The sequence below is a fragment of the Amblyomma mixtum genome, chromosome 3, assembly GCF_055824585.1.
Source record: "Amblyomma mixtum isolate Tamu chromosome 3, ASM5582458v1, whole genome shotgun sequence".
Classification (NCBI taxonomy): Eukaryota; Metazoa; Arthropoda; class Arachnida; order Ixodida; family Ixodidae; genus Amblyomma; species Amblyomma mixtum.
In genome coordinates this window covers 166,474,707-166,490,979 of record NC_143014.1, presented here as the reverse complement: position 1 = coordinate 166,490,979, position 16,273 = coordinate 166,474,707, and the positions used below count along the sequence as shown (strand labels likewise).

At 46.0% G+C, this 16,273-nt stretch overlaps 1 protein-coding gene across 3 annotated transcripts in view; it reads left to right on the top strand.

Annotated features, from left to right (window-relative positions):
- The window catches only part of LOC149352619 (sushi, von Willebrand factor type A, EGF and pentraxin domain-containing protein 1-like), a 261,506-nt gene that overhangs the window by 148,492 nt on the left and 96,741 nt on the right, over positions 1-16,273 (top strand). For all 3 annotated transcript variants that reach the window (XM_089581812.1, XM_089581813.1, XM_089581811.1), the window contains exon 16: positions 3,255-3,420. In XM_089581812.1, coding sequence (XP_089437938.1) covers positions 3,255-3,420 — 166 coding nt within the window. The remainder of the gene's footprint in view (positions 1-3,254; positions 3,421-16,273) is intronic.

Sequence of the window (16,273 nt, the reverse complement as noted above, 5' to 3'; positions counted from 1 at the left end):
TTCATCTAAACGCTATAAAAGTTTCGGGTGAGTGTTTTATAAACCTTATTTCTTGCCAAATTGCCTTGAAATTGTTTTGAAATAGAGCAAAATTCTGAATACCATCAACCAGATGTATAGGAGCCACGTAGAGAAGCAAACGTATAATTGTTTTGACTCATAAAAACCGCTTTCAAGCGAAAACATGCATCCAATGTATTTTCTGAGACTGCCATTGTGCTATCTAAAACGCAACAACATGCTCCGAGTTGAAAATCGAATTCATGGGTGTTGCTCTTTTTAAAACACAATATCCAGTAATGGTCAATTTAATTACTTTTTTTTTATGGCTGCGGCTGATGCTGCTCATGCGAGAAGGGAGGCATCATCGCATAGACACCACGGCACTGAGGAGTTGCCTTCCGTGCGGGAGCGCTGCTTTGTCCTCCCGGTGGAAGAGAGGCCGTTGCGCTAGGGCGTGCCCGCGCCCAGTGACAGCGCTTCAAGTCTTTGCTCGCGTTCGAACCACGTTGGCCGAAGGGCACCACCTTTAGCAGGCTGCCAGGTCGTCAAAAACTGGGCATGGCCCGCGAGGGGCGCAGCGGGGTTTACGGAGCTTCTCCAAAGCGAACACCCCCAAAGAAAGCCGGGCGCCAGGCCGGTGGTGGCTTGTACCCATTTTTACCGGTGGGTGTCCGGCGGTGGGTTTCGAACCAACCACCTCGCGCAGCCGAGACTGGCGCCCAAATCACCGTTAATGGTAATTACAGTAAAGCAATGATAGGCCTTTAATTTTATAGTTTAAAGCAAAATAATGCAACACTTTATTCTTGCTCTAGAAACACCAGGTATTGAAGGTGTTCAGAGAAATTTTAAAAGATATCGGAGATGTTTTTTTTTAATGTCCTTCAAATTTCGCCTTTTTTCGAAATTCTCGTATTTTCGACGGTTTCAACGTCTAATTAAAAATCATCTGCCCTTTCTGGGACTACGAATTTTCTCCAGCGATAGTAAAAAGAGCGAATTAATACTGAGAAAAAATTTCAGCTCCAGGTTATCACCTATTCTTGCCCCATTGTTTTCCTAAAAACTATACTTACTGAAATGCCTTATTTTTGCAGCAATGTTTGCGATACTTTCCTGCAAAACTATACAAGCTAAAAAAATATTTTTGCATTGCTTCCAACAGGAAAGCTTGCATACAATTGTTTAAAAAATAATCAGGTTGCACAAATTTTTTTTTTATTATCTGCAGGGATCCAAACTAGCGATTTCGTGAAATCGACCTTTTCCAGCTATCGGGATATACGATTTTTCTCCAAAAATACTACATACTTTCTTGTCAAACTAATTACGATTCCCTCCCGTCGGCATATTTGCCCATCACAGACAAAAATTTTATTGAAAACAAAAAAATAGTGATGGGACCTCGATTACCGTTGTTATCCGAACACACCATCCGCCGCGTTGGCTGAGTGGGTAGGGCGCTCGGCTGCTGTGCCGGAGTTCCCGGTTCGAATCCAGCCGCGGCGGCCGCGTTTCGATGAAGGCGAATCGCAGGCGCGCCCATGAGGTGTGCGATGCCAGTGCACGTTAAGGATCCTCAGGTGGTCGGAATTATTCCGGGGCCTTCCTCTACGGCACCTCTTTCTGTCATTCTGATTTCACTCCCACCGTCCTCCCTTCCCTTACGGCGCGGTTCGGTTGTCCACCGTGAAGTGAGACAATTACTGCGCCATTTCCTTTCCCTAAAAACCAATTTTCAATTTTTACCAACTTTCTACATTAACGTATCTGTTAATGTAGTTTTGTCTGACCCCTGCTAGCTTGCAAAAAAATTGTGTCCGACGAAGCATCACCGGAAACGGCCGTCATGCTCGAAGAAGCACGCCATCAGATACACCGAGTGCAAAAACAGCCTATTTACCAGATTCTTCTGACTTGTGGCCGAGTTTGCATCGGGCAAACGGGGTGTAGCTTCAACGAAAGGGCAAAAAAAAACAGTCACTGACAATCCGGAACAAGAACAAGGTAAGCAGAAATATGTCGGAGCACTTCAAGCGATATGATCGCAAGAACACATGCAGGTCACTTTTACCGATGGCTACATTCTTGGCGTGGGCTTATGACAGAACAGAAAGAGAAATTATCGAGGCGTTTTTCAGAAATAAAGCAGGCAGCGAGTGCGTCAGCACTGGCTGCCTGTTTTGGAGTGTACCTTTTCTAGGCCATTTCTAGTGTACCTTTTGATGCAGCCTTGTGTTTTTGATTGTTTCGTGTTAATCTCGGTTGTAAATATTTCACCCCTTTTTACTTCGTGTCACCGCTGTACTGTTTTTACCTGAGGGCTGTATACACGCCATGCTTGTTATCGGTTTTACTCTTGTAGTTTTACGTTTCTTGATGCTTCATGTTCACCTTGTTTTGGATTGAACCCCTTTTTGCTTACGACTTCGCTGTATTATTTTTTTACCCGTGCGCTCTGTCCATCCTTTGCTTGAAATGGTTTTTGTTTTCTATGATACTTTTCCTGCGCATCCGCTCCGTAGCGCTTAACTTTTTTTAGCCTTCTTTTATCTATCTAAGCTTTTCTTTAATTCAAGGATTTTTGAATATGTGCTTAGCGCGGATCTGCTTTTTTAAAGACCACTTTCCTGGAGAAATCCTGTTTTTATGCTTGTCATTTTGATCCGGCTTTTCTCCTGTCTCCACCCTGCCATTTATTATCAACCTTGGCCGTTTGGATTACACAGTATCTCATGTGTTTTCACTATTCGGTTGAGAAAAAAAAAACTTGTTTAGCCTCTTGCGGCTTCATGGCTACTTGATTACCACGTGGTGATGGCCTGCTATAAAATCACTGTCCGTAAGCTTCAATAAAATCAGTTGGTAGTAGTCGCCCGTCACCTGTCGTTTCGTATCTTCTCGAGCAGTCTCATCTCCAATGGGCATCTTCATGTGGGCACATATGAATATGGAAACCGACAAAATTAAACTGGTGGGTAATAGTAGCACTTTGTATTTCGTTGTTCGTGCATTACTTTAGCCTTCACTGCAAAAGCTAAGCATTGAATTAATTAAAGTCATTTAATTAGCGGGTTGGTAGTCTTCTTCATTTATATACCCTGTCATATAGGCACAAAAACGTTACTTTGGAAGCAACAATTTGGCATTCTCTAGCTGATGGATCTCTTCAGGTACTGTTCAGTTTTTGTGTTCAGAGACAACACATGCTTCCTACAAGCTTCATTTCTTGCTCATGTTTTCACTCACAGGTTTTTGGGAGCACTGACGTTGCGCCCAATACACAAGTGACAGAACAGGACCACAACCTCTTCGTGACCTGCACACAAGGGTATCACTTATTAAACCCCACGCAAGCAGAGGCTCAAGTCGTCTGCAAAAATGGTGCATGGGAGCCACCACCGCCTTGGTGCATTGGTAAGTCAATTGGTTACAACAATAACGAGAATGCCAAAACCGTTCAATACGTTCACTGGTCGGGAGGAATCGCCGTAGCGCTGTGCGAGAACTACCGTATTTACTCGATTCTAACCACCGTTTTTTTTAAGGATCGCAAGGCCTAAAGTGGGGGGGTTAGGGGAGGGGGTAAAGGGTAGGGGAGGGGGGTATTTCGATTCGAAAAATCTAAAATGACGCCGTCACCCCCCCCCCCCTTCCCTGTTGGCAGGATCGGTCCACAGCGGCTCTGTGTTTCAGTGGTCTTCAGCAAGCGTGATTGCTGTTCGTATGAACTTCAATGCGTAGGCAGCCTCTTCGAAGTCAAGCCAGCCTCCATTAGGGCTGTCAAACAACTGACACCAAACTAAGCAGCGGCGTGCCCGTGAAACCTAATCCTTAAACTAATAAACCATGCAGATTCTGTCGCAGATATCCCGTCAAAAATGCCCGCGTTTAGAAAACAAATGCGCAGCATGAGCGTTCACGACTGAAGACCTATTAACTTCCGCGGTTCTATGCGAGACGTTTGCATACATGCTCAGTTGTTAGCTTCATCACCCCGGTGGAGCTACATGTTCACCCGCGGCTATCTGACAGCAGCTTAATTTTGACGCTATTTTTCAAGAACGCTTCCCCTTCCGATTCTGAAAGGGCGGAGAGGTGCAAGAAACACGACTGAGCTATATATGGCAGTGTTTGTGGCTGGACCGCTGCCATTCCGAGCTGAACTCGGATGTTTGATTGTCAGCTGGCTAAATGAGGACAGTGCGCAATGGACGACGAAAATAGTCTTTTCATGCCTTCCCTGTACAACACCGTCGAAATAGCATCCGATTATTGTTGCGAGAAGTTTTGTTGTGAAAGCAACACTACTGGAGCCCAGCTCGGCTCGTCGCGTATGCTCCTGGCGGCGCGGCTACCAAACGACCTTAGGGAAGCGCACCTGAAGTTTGCTCCCACTGCACCAGCGCCACTTCTCCCCTGCCGGTCATTTTGGCGTTGCTGTCCGGGCACGTCGCCGGCGGAGCGCATTGAGCCAGCAGCCTGTCGGCTGGTACGCGCGTGCTGCTCGCGCAGCTGGCACTCTCTCTTTCATTGTGAGCACGTGCCGTCCTGCTCGCGGGCGCACAAAAGTGGTGTTGCCGCTCGCTGTGAATTCCGCGACGTTCTAAGAGTGGAGAAACTGGTTGTGTGTGCGGCTGTCACAATAGTTCTCTGAACATCAACGGCCAAGGAATGCCCGTGTAATTCTACAGATTTCCTGGTGATGTCCTACATTCTTGGGAAAAAAAATTTAATATTGGATAATTGTAAAGTACAGTAACGGAAATATTGAAGGTAATGGTCCACCCTTTCTATATGCAGCAAAATCTTAAATATTTTTCATCGCTCGTATCGAGCAGTTGACGATAGGAAAAACGTTAATACGAAAAAAAAATGCAAGCCTATCGATGGGAGATTGCTATAGTCAAATCTTCCAGTATATGAAAAAAAAATGCGGTCATACATTTTTTACTATTCAAAAATGTTTTTGTCCGGAATTGTTGCGTATGAAATGGATCAGAACGAGAAACGGCAGGCCTCGATAACTGCTATGGGCAGGGTGAAGTAAGCTTTTTCCTGTTACTAAACACGTTTGGTATGTCGCACGCGTAATATTATTTCTGCGCAGTTTTTGCTGTAATTCACTAAGCATGCAGTGTTTAGTAAAGCTCGCGCTAACGAAACTCATTTTTTTTACCGTTTTTTATTTTGGAGACTGACTGCAGCTAGCGGCATTATGCAGACGCGTGTGAGGCAAGGTCAGTGATCGCCTGAATGTGATCGCCTGGACTGAGGGCCCACCCTTGCTCGAAGACTCAAGTCGCCAGCGCCCAAGCAGGACGACAAAGAAGTCTTCATCTCCGCGAATCTCTTGAAAGAGCAATAAAAGTTTTCTCTCTCTCTCTCTCCGACTTGTGACGCCGGGCTCAATTTTCGAAGTTGCTTTACATGTAAAAAATTTCAAAAAATAAAAATAATCAAAATTTTTGCTTGCACATGAATGAGCGTTTGCATATGAGCGATGGCTCTGCAAATAATTGTTTTGGGGATGCGCGTGCGCTGTAATCGGAATTAAAATAAATATACGAGCCGCTTATCTCCGTTGTAGCGATTGAAAAACTAGAGCATTTTTTCTCTTAGCCGTATATAGCAAGCAGCTGGTAGGCGCATTTCGTGCGTGTTTTCGTTTTTCTCCTCAGCCTCGCGTGTCGCCTTAAGGCCACTTTATTTTAAGTTAAAATAAAAATTATTTCCATCATTATTCATCGAAACACGTAACAAAATCCTTATTATTTGGCCAACAAACCTGCATGCACCGAAGTGCTCAGTCACCCAACGAAATTAAGCATCTTGCGAAGATGGCCGTGCCAAAAAAAAATGGTATTTACCTCGAATTCCACGTCTTAAATGATCTCGTCATTTACTTGCGATACACATTTCGCCGTTACGGTACCGGCTTTTTCGTCAACAATCTGCTTCACGTAGTGGGCCTGATCCACTAGCAGTTCTTTTTTCAAGTTCGCAGCGAAAAAAAAAATTCACTGTCCACTATTTCTCTTAACCTACATCTCAGAGCGTACTGCCGCGACCGAAAGAAATGCGAACAGCGGAGTGCCTAGGCTCTCCGCTGTTGGAATTTATTTTCGTCACGCTTATACTTGGCTCGCAACACAAATACGCTAGAGACATCCGTGATACAATAATGTACCACTCTAGCGTCTTTTTGTTACTACCGAGATAAAAACGCATTGAAGATAAATTCCGACTGCGCAGCGCGTGGGCGCCGTGCTGTTCGCATTTTTTTCTAGCGCCCCTGTACATTTTGCTAATCCTCTGAAGCTCGCCAGCGTTCAAGCACGAGGGAAAAAGCTCGGGACTGCACAAAGAGATTTGCAGGCTGGCCAACACGTGCAAAGTACGTGCAGAACTGGCTTTTTTTCAGGGGAAAGCGCGCTGCTCGCGCAGCTACTCAATGGGAGGGGTGACCGGTTTGCCCGGACAAAAATACGGAGTCGGTCGGAGAGGGCGCTTTTCACTGGCGTCCGCAGCGCCCCCCTGCGAAGCTGCGGTCCCCTGCTCCAACAGACGGCGCCGCGCCGCTGCCATCTGCGCGAGAGGTAGCTCGGGAAGAGCAAAATCCCGACGGGTGGCTGGGATAGAAACAGCCACCTGCCGGTGCAGTGGCGCATCGCACGACTGCTGCGCCACTGCGCTGGTAGTGGTATATGAGGACTCGCCGCCATCTATGAATCTTAAGTAGGAATTACCAATTCAGCATACATGGACATTAACCCACTAAAGATATCATGCCACACAACTAAGGAGGAGTTTAGTGCCCCCTCCAATTGAAGAATGAACACCTGCTTTCGCTGGACTACTCGGTTTAACTACGAGGCCTGTTAAAAAAAAACTGGCATAACTGGAGCGTTGGAAACCTAATCACCCTCAAAGCAGTCTCCTTGGGACTCCACACGCTTCCCCCAGCGGTGCTGCCATTGTTGGAAGCATTCCGAGAAGGCCTCTTTCTGAATGGAGTTCAGCTCAGCTGTCGTTGCAACCATAATGTCCTCTTTTGTCTGAAATCGCGTTCCTTTCAATACCCTCTTGAATTTGGGAAACAGCCAGAAGCCGCAGTGGCCATATAAGGAGAGTAAGGAGGCTTTTGAACTACAGGAGTCTTGTTTTTCGCCAAAAAAGTCTGAATCAAGTCCGAGGAATGTGGAGGAGCATTGTCGTGATGGATGCACCAATTTCCTGTCGACAACAACTCCGGTCTCTTGCGCCGCACAGCATCACGTAGGCGACGAGGGCATTCGTGTAGTGCTCTTTGGTGATTCTTTGGCCCTATGGTGCGTACTCGTGCCGTACCACATCGCGTGGGTCAAATAAAGCAGTCAGCATCACATTGACGTTGCTGCGCGCGTGGCGGGCCTTCTTTGGTCTTGGTGACGTGGAATGCTTCGCTTTGACAACTGGGATTAGGTTTCCAGGTCGTACGCATACACCCAAGACTCGTCACCGGTGATTATGGTGTTCATGTAGTCGGGGTAACTGTGCTGAATCTTCCGAATGGTTTCCACTTATCTGTCGCCCAGTTTCTGGCAAAATTTGATGCAGTAGAGCTGCTCCAGTCGTTCCGCCCTTTTGCTTGCTATAAAAAACCCACGAGAGCACTGCGCACTACCTCACTCAAACGCTGCGTCCCAGCGACTGACGCTATCGGCAGGCGAGAAAAAATTCGAGCATGAGCACGAATGTTCTTTGTCGGCTGATGCAAGCGCGTTTGGTTCATATCAATCAGGCGTTCGCAAAAAAAAAAGAAGACCGGACACTTTTCTAACAGGCCTCGTATGTTAAGCCCCTATCAATTTTTTCTTCAAGTTTAAAGTTTGCCGTCAAGTTCCACAAAATGTCTTTCACATAAATGGCATGCACCCAATCTTTCATGCTTTTCATGCTTTCATGCTTTCAAGATTCATGCTTTTGTGATAATGGGCCAAACGTGGCAAAAAATGATATTTTAACATATTTAACCCAGCGATTCCCGGTGTTTCAACGGTAAAGAGAATGTAGCCATGTGAATAATTTTCATTTGTTCTTTAAGAATTACATCAATTGCTAACATGCTTGAAGAAACAGTTTTTTCCAACATTTTTTTCGAAGCAAAGTCAGAATGTCAGCTGCCAGAGATGCACGCAGGAGGCCCGCTAAAAGCTGAATTCTTGAAAAAGCTAACCCTAACGACCAAACAGCCCAGAAATTTTTCGGCCGTAATGCTACATTGGCTGGAGAGGGAGTATATTAGATTTTCGCTCATGATCAGCGGCAAGCGCCGGAGTATTTGCTTCAAGTTTATCCTCATCAGACATGATCAAAATTAGGTAAATTCAGGTATGCTAAGATCAGTTTTTTCGCAAAAATCTCCCCGTTCTTTTTTTTTCGCATTTCTGCAGGAAAAGAACTTTTTGTGTTGATATCCTGGAAGTTCATAACTTTTAAATAATATTTTCAGTGCGCGGGCAGATCAAACACATATACAGTACACTTGTTTTAACAGCACCCTGTATTGGGCGAGTTGTAATATCTTCATGTTGAGGACCAGCGCAAAACAGACAAACTACAAAGAGACGACACGGGCGACGACAGCGCCCGTGTCGTCTGTTTCGTTTGACCTTTGTCTGTTTTGCGCTGGTCGTCAAGAGAACTGCTTGTTCTGGTTTGGAGAAACTACATACACTGACATGCCTGTTTAGTATACACCATCTGTGTAATCGTGCAAGTGTAACTTTTACGCTTCTTTGCGTGTGAGGTTGCTCCTGTGGCCTGCTTTGTCGCCTCTCTCGGAATTCTCCCCCATTAAAGTACTGTGGACGAGGTTAATGTCACGCTACTATGTCACAATATAGTATAGAGATTTAGCATAGCGGAGACATACTAGCGTAGACGTATACGAGATTACCGGACGCGTCCTGCGCACGCGCTGTGGCCCCACCCCTTTTACTGGGCGTGCGCAGAAGGCGTATGGTAATCCGTTATCCATCTCAGCCAGTAGGTCTCAGCTATGCTAAATCTCTTTATGTAGAATCCCGAGCATATTCAAAATGTCTTGGGATATCACAGGACGTTAAGCCGGGCCATGCTACCTTTACTGACTGTGAGTGCTGCGTCTAAAAATGGTACAGGTGGATGTTCATTCAAAGGCAGGTATTCATTGCTGCCCGCTCCCATATTACGTGGTTTGCTGACTCGTTGGAATTTTCGGTTCACCAGTGGAGACACCTCTTGAGAGCCGCGGTGGGTCAGTGGTTATGGTGCTCGGCTGCTGACCCGGAAGACGCGGGTTCGATTCCAGCCGCGGCGGTTGAATTTCTTTGGAGGAGAAATTCTAGAGGCCCGTGCACTGTGCGATGTCAGTGCACGTTAAAGAACCCCAGGTGGTCGAAATTTCCGGAGCCCTTCACTACGGCGTCTCTCATATCCTTAGTCGCTTTGGGACGTTAAACCCCATAAACCAAACCAAACCAAACACCTCTTGAGAAGCGATGGCTGAGCTGAGTATTGCAAAACACACTTTATGACACGAAAAACTCCTTTGGTCAGTCATTCTTCATCTAGCTGTTGTATGGACGCCAAGCGTCCGAGCGTTTCGAGCACAGCGCGTGAGAAGGTTCGATGTCGGTAGCTAACATGTGAAATCCATGACTAAAAGAGCCTTACGCAGGTTTTATTAAGTCTCCAGCAAAAAAAAAAAAAAAACCGCACATGTTGGAAGAAGCCGTGTGCTTCCCAAGTGGCAGGAGCACAGAGTAAAAACGAATCAGGTTTTAGTAAGACTTACCATGCATCTTTCTTGCTTAGCCTTACAACTGTTTAAGAATCAGCTGAGCTTTTAAAAATCCCAAGGTATTGCTCTCGGCAGAAATGGGAGTGAGAGGGAGCTTAGAAAAAGAAAGGCGCTTCCCACCTTATTTTCCTACCCGCGCTGTTGTGTCACTACTTGGCGGAAAAGGATGTGAGTCACTGTATGATACTCAAGAGTGTTTCGGCATTCGAGAGTGGCGTGAAACCAAACGTCTACATATTTCGGCAATTTCTGCCCACCTCAAAGAACCCTTAGCTGACGAAATCAATCTAGGGTCCTCCACTATAAGGCGACTATTTCTCTTTCCCGGCTTTCACCCCCTCCTATATTCCTTTCCACACGGCGCGCTTCGGGTGTCCTTCCTTCCTGAAGCCGTTACTGTGCATTTCCTTTCCTAATAACCATAACCAGTTATTACCATTATTAAACTCACTGATATAGCCCTTTCATGAAGGCCAGCAAAACTGAAGGAGCTACGTTGCACTTGCTATTTCTTTCGAAAGTGTATCGAATGGTTTTCCGCTTCCTTGAGTACTCACTCTAAGAACTAAAGGAGTGCGGGGAACTCCTTTCGATGGAGTATACGCTTGTCTCATATTTCACTCCTTTTTCAAGAGTCGCCGCACTCCTGCAAGGCGCACTCCCTATGCAGGAGTAGAAACACTCCTTTATTACGAATGGCTGGGGAAAAAAACCTGCGCCGGGGCGAGGATTCGAACCGGGGAACTCAGCATTACGAGCTGAGTGCGCTACCTCTCGTTTATACTTGGGTTTTTTTTTCTTTATTGCATGGAAGAACTTCCGTAGAAAGGAGGAAAACTTCAATCAGACTGGTTCGCGTCTCAAGTTACCGGGCTGCTTAATAGGAGGCCGCCATAGCCCTAACTCACCACTGCATCCCCATCAAAACATCAAAATTCAGGGAGGCACACACATGCATCTAGGCACGGCAGCCAGCTTGGAGGTTCTTCGCGTGCAGTATATACACTCCTCACCAAAGCACACTGTTCACGAAACACAGATTTGGACGATCTTGGTGGCTCGGCATGTCTGTCCATCATACGGCTTTTCCAAAGACTGAATAGTCCCATCAACATAAACAGACCATAAAACACAACAGAGTTTTTGTCAACAGGCAGAAATCTAATAGTGTATGGTGTAATTTCAATGTCCTTCTTATGAGTTCGTTGTAGTATGTCCCTAAAGAACATGGCATCACGGAACAGGATGAAGCAATGATCAATTGTGTCAGGCACGTTACACAGACGGCAATTCACATTCCAGGGTACAAACATCCCCTTGTCATTAAGAAATGTCTTGACAGGCAGCGTCGCTGTATGTAGTTTAAAAAAGAACGTTTTAGCGGCTGCCTGAATCCACATCCGCCTAACACGCTTTAGAACACTGATGTCCAAAGACCCCAGATAAGGCTGCCGATAGAATGGTGTAGGGAACAAAGACTCAGTGAGAGCCTGGGTCATCTGTTTTCTCGAGAGGCTATACAGGTAATCTAAAGAGAAGCGCACAGTGAGGAATTTGAAAGTGTCAGCAACCTCCTTAAGGAATCCCCATAAAGTCCCCTCACGAGCCTGCACAGTCGGTGCGAATAAGTAAGGCAAATGAAAACTAAGCCGCCTAATGAGCACAGCTACCATAAACGGGTGGTTTGCCGATTTGAAAAAGAAAAAACGGGAAACAAGTTGATGCGCGAACAGGTGAACAAGGCCCACTCCACCACCCTCTAAGGGAATGAACAAGTTGTCACGCCTCATGGGCTCCCATTGAGAGCGCCAAACGAATGTTGCAAATATTCTGTGTATTGCTTGCACCTTCCTCCTCGCACAATGTAGGACTTGAAGGACATACGCGAGCTTTGCAAACAAAAATATGTTACATACCTGTGCCCTCGCAAACACTGAGAGTTCCCTACCCATCCAAGCCTGTGTTTGCCGCCGTAGAGCTACAATTTGTGAATCCCAGTAGGCTGTACTGTTGCGAACTTGATGCAGCGGAACGCCTAGGTACTCAAGAGGGCTACAGTCCCAACATATGCCACCGAACTGGCTTGGCTTAGTTCCCCAATAACCCAACCAAAAGCCTTTGGATTTCTCTAAATTAAGAGCCGCGCCTGATACATCGCAGAACTGTTTAGTCAAGTTTAGAGCCTCAAGTACACTCTTTTTGTCAGAACAAAAGAGAGCAACATCTTCAGCGTAGGCTAAAACTTTAACTTCACATTGAGCCAGAGAGAAACCGCGGATAGCTGCGCTGTTAATTATACTGAGAAAGAGGGGTTCCAGATATAGGGCAAACAACAATGGAGACAGAGGACATCCTTGACGAACAGATGCTTCTAGTGGTATTGGTTTCGTTAGCTCCTGATTAACAATAACCCTTGTATAGGAGTTCTTATAGCACAACCTTATGCCTTTGAGCAAGACGTCACCAATATTGCATACTCAAAGACCGCGAACAAGAAATCGTGCCGAACTTTATCAAACGCCTTCGCCAAGTCAATTTGAGTCACAGCTACTTGGCCTGTCTCATCTGATACTGTCTCTAATACTGAACGTGCAATATGGATATGTGTTTGAATACTGCGGCCTCTAATACCACAGACCTGATGCGAACCTATCAAGTCCATAATGACGAGCAGCAGACGACTGCTAAGAACCTTGGCAAAAATTTTGTAATCAACATTGCAGAGGGAAATTGGACGATATCCCTCAACAGTTTTCAACCGATTAGTATCTTTGCTTTTGGGAATTAATATTGTGTGCCCAGAATAGAAAGTGGGAGGCAGGACACCCACATCATAAGATGCTTGGAAAACTTCCATCAAAACAGGCACTAGGCAAGGCGAAAATGTTTTATAGAATTCGCTAGTAATACCATCTGGCCCAGGAGATTTCTGGCTCTGCAGGGCAGAAATGGCTGATGGAGGACGTATGGTCACGCCGTGATCAGTCCGTCTTTCAAAAGTGGGACTTGTTTAAACAGGAGATCAAAAACTTGGCAATTGAGGCCTCAGCAAGAATCGCTTTCCTGAAGAGACACCACCTTCGTGAGCTTGGCCGCACCCTAACGGAGCTACATGAGCTAGAGAGGGTAAGCCCTAGTGCCTATCTCGAAGAGATTAATAACGTAAAAGCAGAGCGTCAACAATTTGCGACAGAAAGATATAAGGGGGCCTTGATACGATCTAGGTCCCGAAGGTTTCTTGATGAGCAACCTTCTTGTCGGGTCCTGAGCGATGAAAGAGAGAATGCTCTTGCGAAGGAAATATTGGAAATTCAGTATGGTGATTGCACATACAGCGATGCGCCTCGTATTCTTGCTGCTTTCTTCGACTATTATCGGAAGCTGTTTGGCAGTTGCGAAGATCCAAATCAGAGTTTCGATTACAGTTCCTTACTCGGAAACTTCCCTCGACTTGACGATGAGAAGTGTGCTATAGTGAAGGGACCTATCACTTTGGAAGAAATTCATTCTCTCGCCTATACTTGGGAGGAGTGCTAAACCTTTTGAATAGTTATATATGCTTACATTTTGAGTTCAGCGGCAGTTTCGTGCGTATATGTAGCGAGTTCTGTGCTCCAAATTGGTAGATCGCTGGCTGGTTAGAGTTGGCACAGCTCAGTAAATGATGAAACAGTAAAGGCAACACCTGAACGCCACGAAAAATCCTTACTCGACCGCAATTTCATGGTGCACGGTACGTTGACTCGCCCTTCACGAACGAGTTAACTGGTGTCCTGATGCACTATTATTCGTATTAAAATGATGTGTAGCTTCCCTAGAGCACTCGTCGAGCATTCATACAGTAGTTGGAATGCAATATAAAGTGTTTAGACTAATGTTTCGCCGACGACCGCGAAGGTTTACGGGATCTGACAGAAGTGACATTTTGCAACATCTATTTCAACACAACGACCTGCAAGGAAAAGCGGTTCGCAGAAACGAGCGATTCTTCTGTTAAAGGAAAACACTTCTGGTTTGGTTTGGTTTATGGGGTTTAACGTCCCAAAGCGACTAAGGCTATGAGAGACGCCGTAGTGGAGGGCTCCGGAAATTTGGACCACCTGGGGTTCTTTAACGTGCACTAAACATCGGACAGTACACAGGCCTCTAGAATTTCTCCTCCAAAGAAATTCAACCGCCGCAGCCGGGTTCTGACCCGAAAGACGCGGGTTCGAACCCGGCTGCGGCGGTTGAATTTCTTTGTAGGAGAAATTCTAGAGGCCCGTGTACTGTGCGATGTCAGTGCACGTTAAAGAACCCCAGGTGGTCGAAATTTCCGGAGCCCTCCACTACGGCGTCTCTCATAGCCTTAGTCGCTTTGGGACGTTAAACCCCATAAACCAACCCAGAAGTGTTTTCCTTTAACAGAAGCATCGCTCGTTTCTGCGAACCGCTTTTCCTTGGAGGTCGTTGTGTTGAAATAGATGTTGCAAAATGTGAATGGCGGTTCCGAAGGGCATAAAATATATTCACACAGCGATAAACTAATGTTTAGGATAAATTGCGACTGTTACCATGACAGTCTCTCCTTATACGCATTCTACTGAAGTGTATGACTTCGCTGAATGGTATACACTATTCAGAACACCGAGGCGGTCGCATTTCGAAGAAAGCGAAACGCCAAAGCCTCATGCACTGCGCGATGTTAGTGAACTTCGCTTTGGGATGTCGCGATGTCAGTGCAGTCGCTTTGGGACGTAAAATCCATTGAAATCAAATCAAATATGCTGTATGAATGCAACGCAATAATCTCCAAAGTGTACACTGCACGTATCGGTTATGTACAAGGTCTGGCTCTCTGTGCGGAGCACAGCGCACTTTCTTGTTTGGTTGTTTTTGCTTACCACTAGTTTGCATGAGATGCATGTCGCAGGTCACTATATATATGGCTCCGATGCAGTACAAAAGCTAAGAAAATAAACAACCTCCAACTCCTTCAGGCCCTAGAGGGAGTGCACTCGCAGTTTTACTCTTTACCGAAGGAGGCAATTCACTCCTTAGGAAATTTGGGCGGAGTAAACTGGTGCTAAAGAGAGTGCAGTAGCCGCTATACTCTATCATAGAGAGTATCCGTTCTTAGAGTGCTATGAGTGTGCTAGTACCGTAGCGCCATTAGACCAGGACGAAGAACCTTATATCGACGATAGACCACAGCAAAGTGCCCAGGTGACCGCGACTAACTGCTAGCGTTTTTTTCTTCAGCTAGTCGCTAGCTGTTAGGTCAAGCGAAGAATAATTCTTCAAAGATTTGCAACGATTTTGTAGTTTGAAATACTGGGCTTTCTGAAGTGAAAAAATAGTTCTTGAGACATACCACTGCTATTAGTGTTGACCTTCCCCGAAGAGCCTGAATGGCTGTCCGCTGCTCTATATTACCGTGCTCCAGCCTGGCCGTAACAGATCTAGAAGACCACGCGACATGTGCACCCCCGAGTAACGTGTGCCTAGGCCACTGCAGCGTGCGCTCCTCAGCTCCGGGTGTCGGCCTGGCGCGTCCAATAGTAGTTTTTTTTTTGAGGACTAAAGAAGTAAATTGGTTACGGACAGTATAACTGGCTTACTGAGCGCTGAGTGCCTGCACTACCCGCGGCGGAAAAAGTAGAAGACAGGACACAGACAGTCTGAGAGAATGCGACAGATCGAATAAAGCATATATATATATATATATATATATATATATATATATATATATATATATATATATACGAGGTCTGTTAGAAAAGTATCCGACTTTATTTTTTTTTGCGAACACCTGATGGATATGAGACAAGCGCGCTTGCATCAGGCGACCTTGAACCTTCATGCGCATGCATGAATTTTTTCCGGCCTGCCGATAGCGTCATTCGCTGGGAAGCAGCATTTGAGTGAGGCAGTGTGCAGTGCTCTCGTCGGTTTTTTATTGCAAGGAAAATGGCGGAGTGAAAGGAGCAGCGCTACTGCAACACATTTTGCCATAAACTTGGCGACAGCCGAGTGGAAACCATTCGAAATATTCAGACGGCTTTCGGTAAAGATGCTATGAGCAGCACACTGTTTAAGCAGTGTTACAATTGTTTTAAAGATGGCCGCACATCGGTGGAGAACGAGCCACGCTCCAATCGGCAATCAACATACCAAAATGACCAGGCCATTGCCGAACTGAACGCTATGGTGATGCGGGACTGTCGCGTGACTATCCGAGAAATTGAGGAAGAGGTGGACATGAGCAATTTCTCCGCACATTCCATTATCACCGAAGATTTGGCCATGGAGAGAGTTGCGGCGAAATTCGTGCCGATACTGCTCATGGTGTAGCATTAAGCAGCTTCGTGTTGAAGTCTCACAGGACATGCTGGATTCCGCAAATAGTGACCCCGACTTTATCAACATCATAATCACTAGTGACGAGTCTTGGGTGTACAGGTA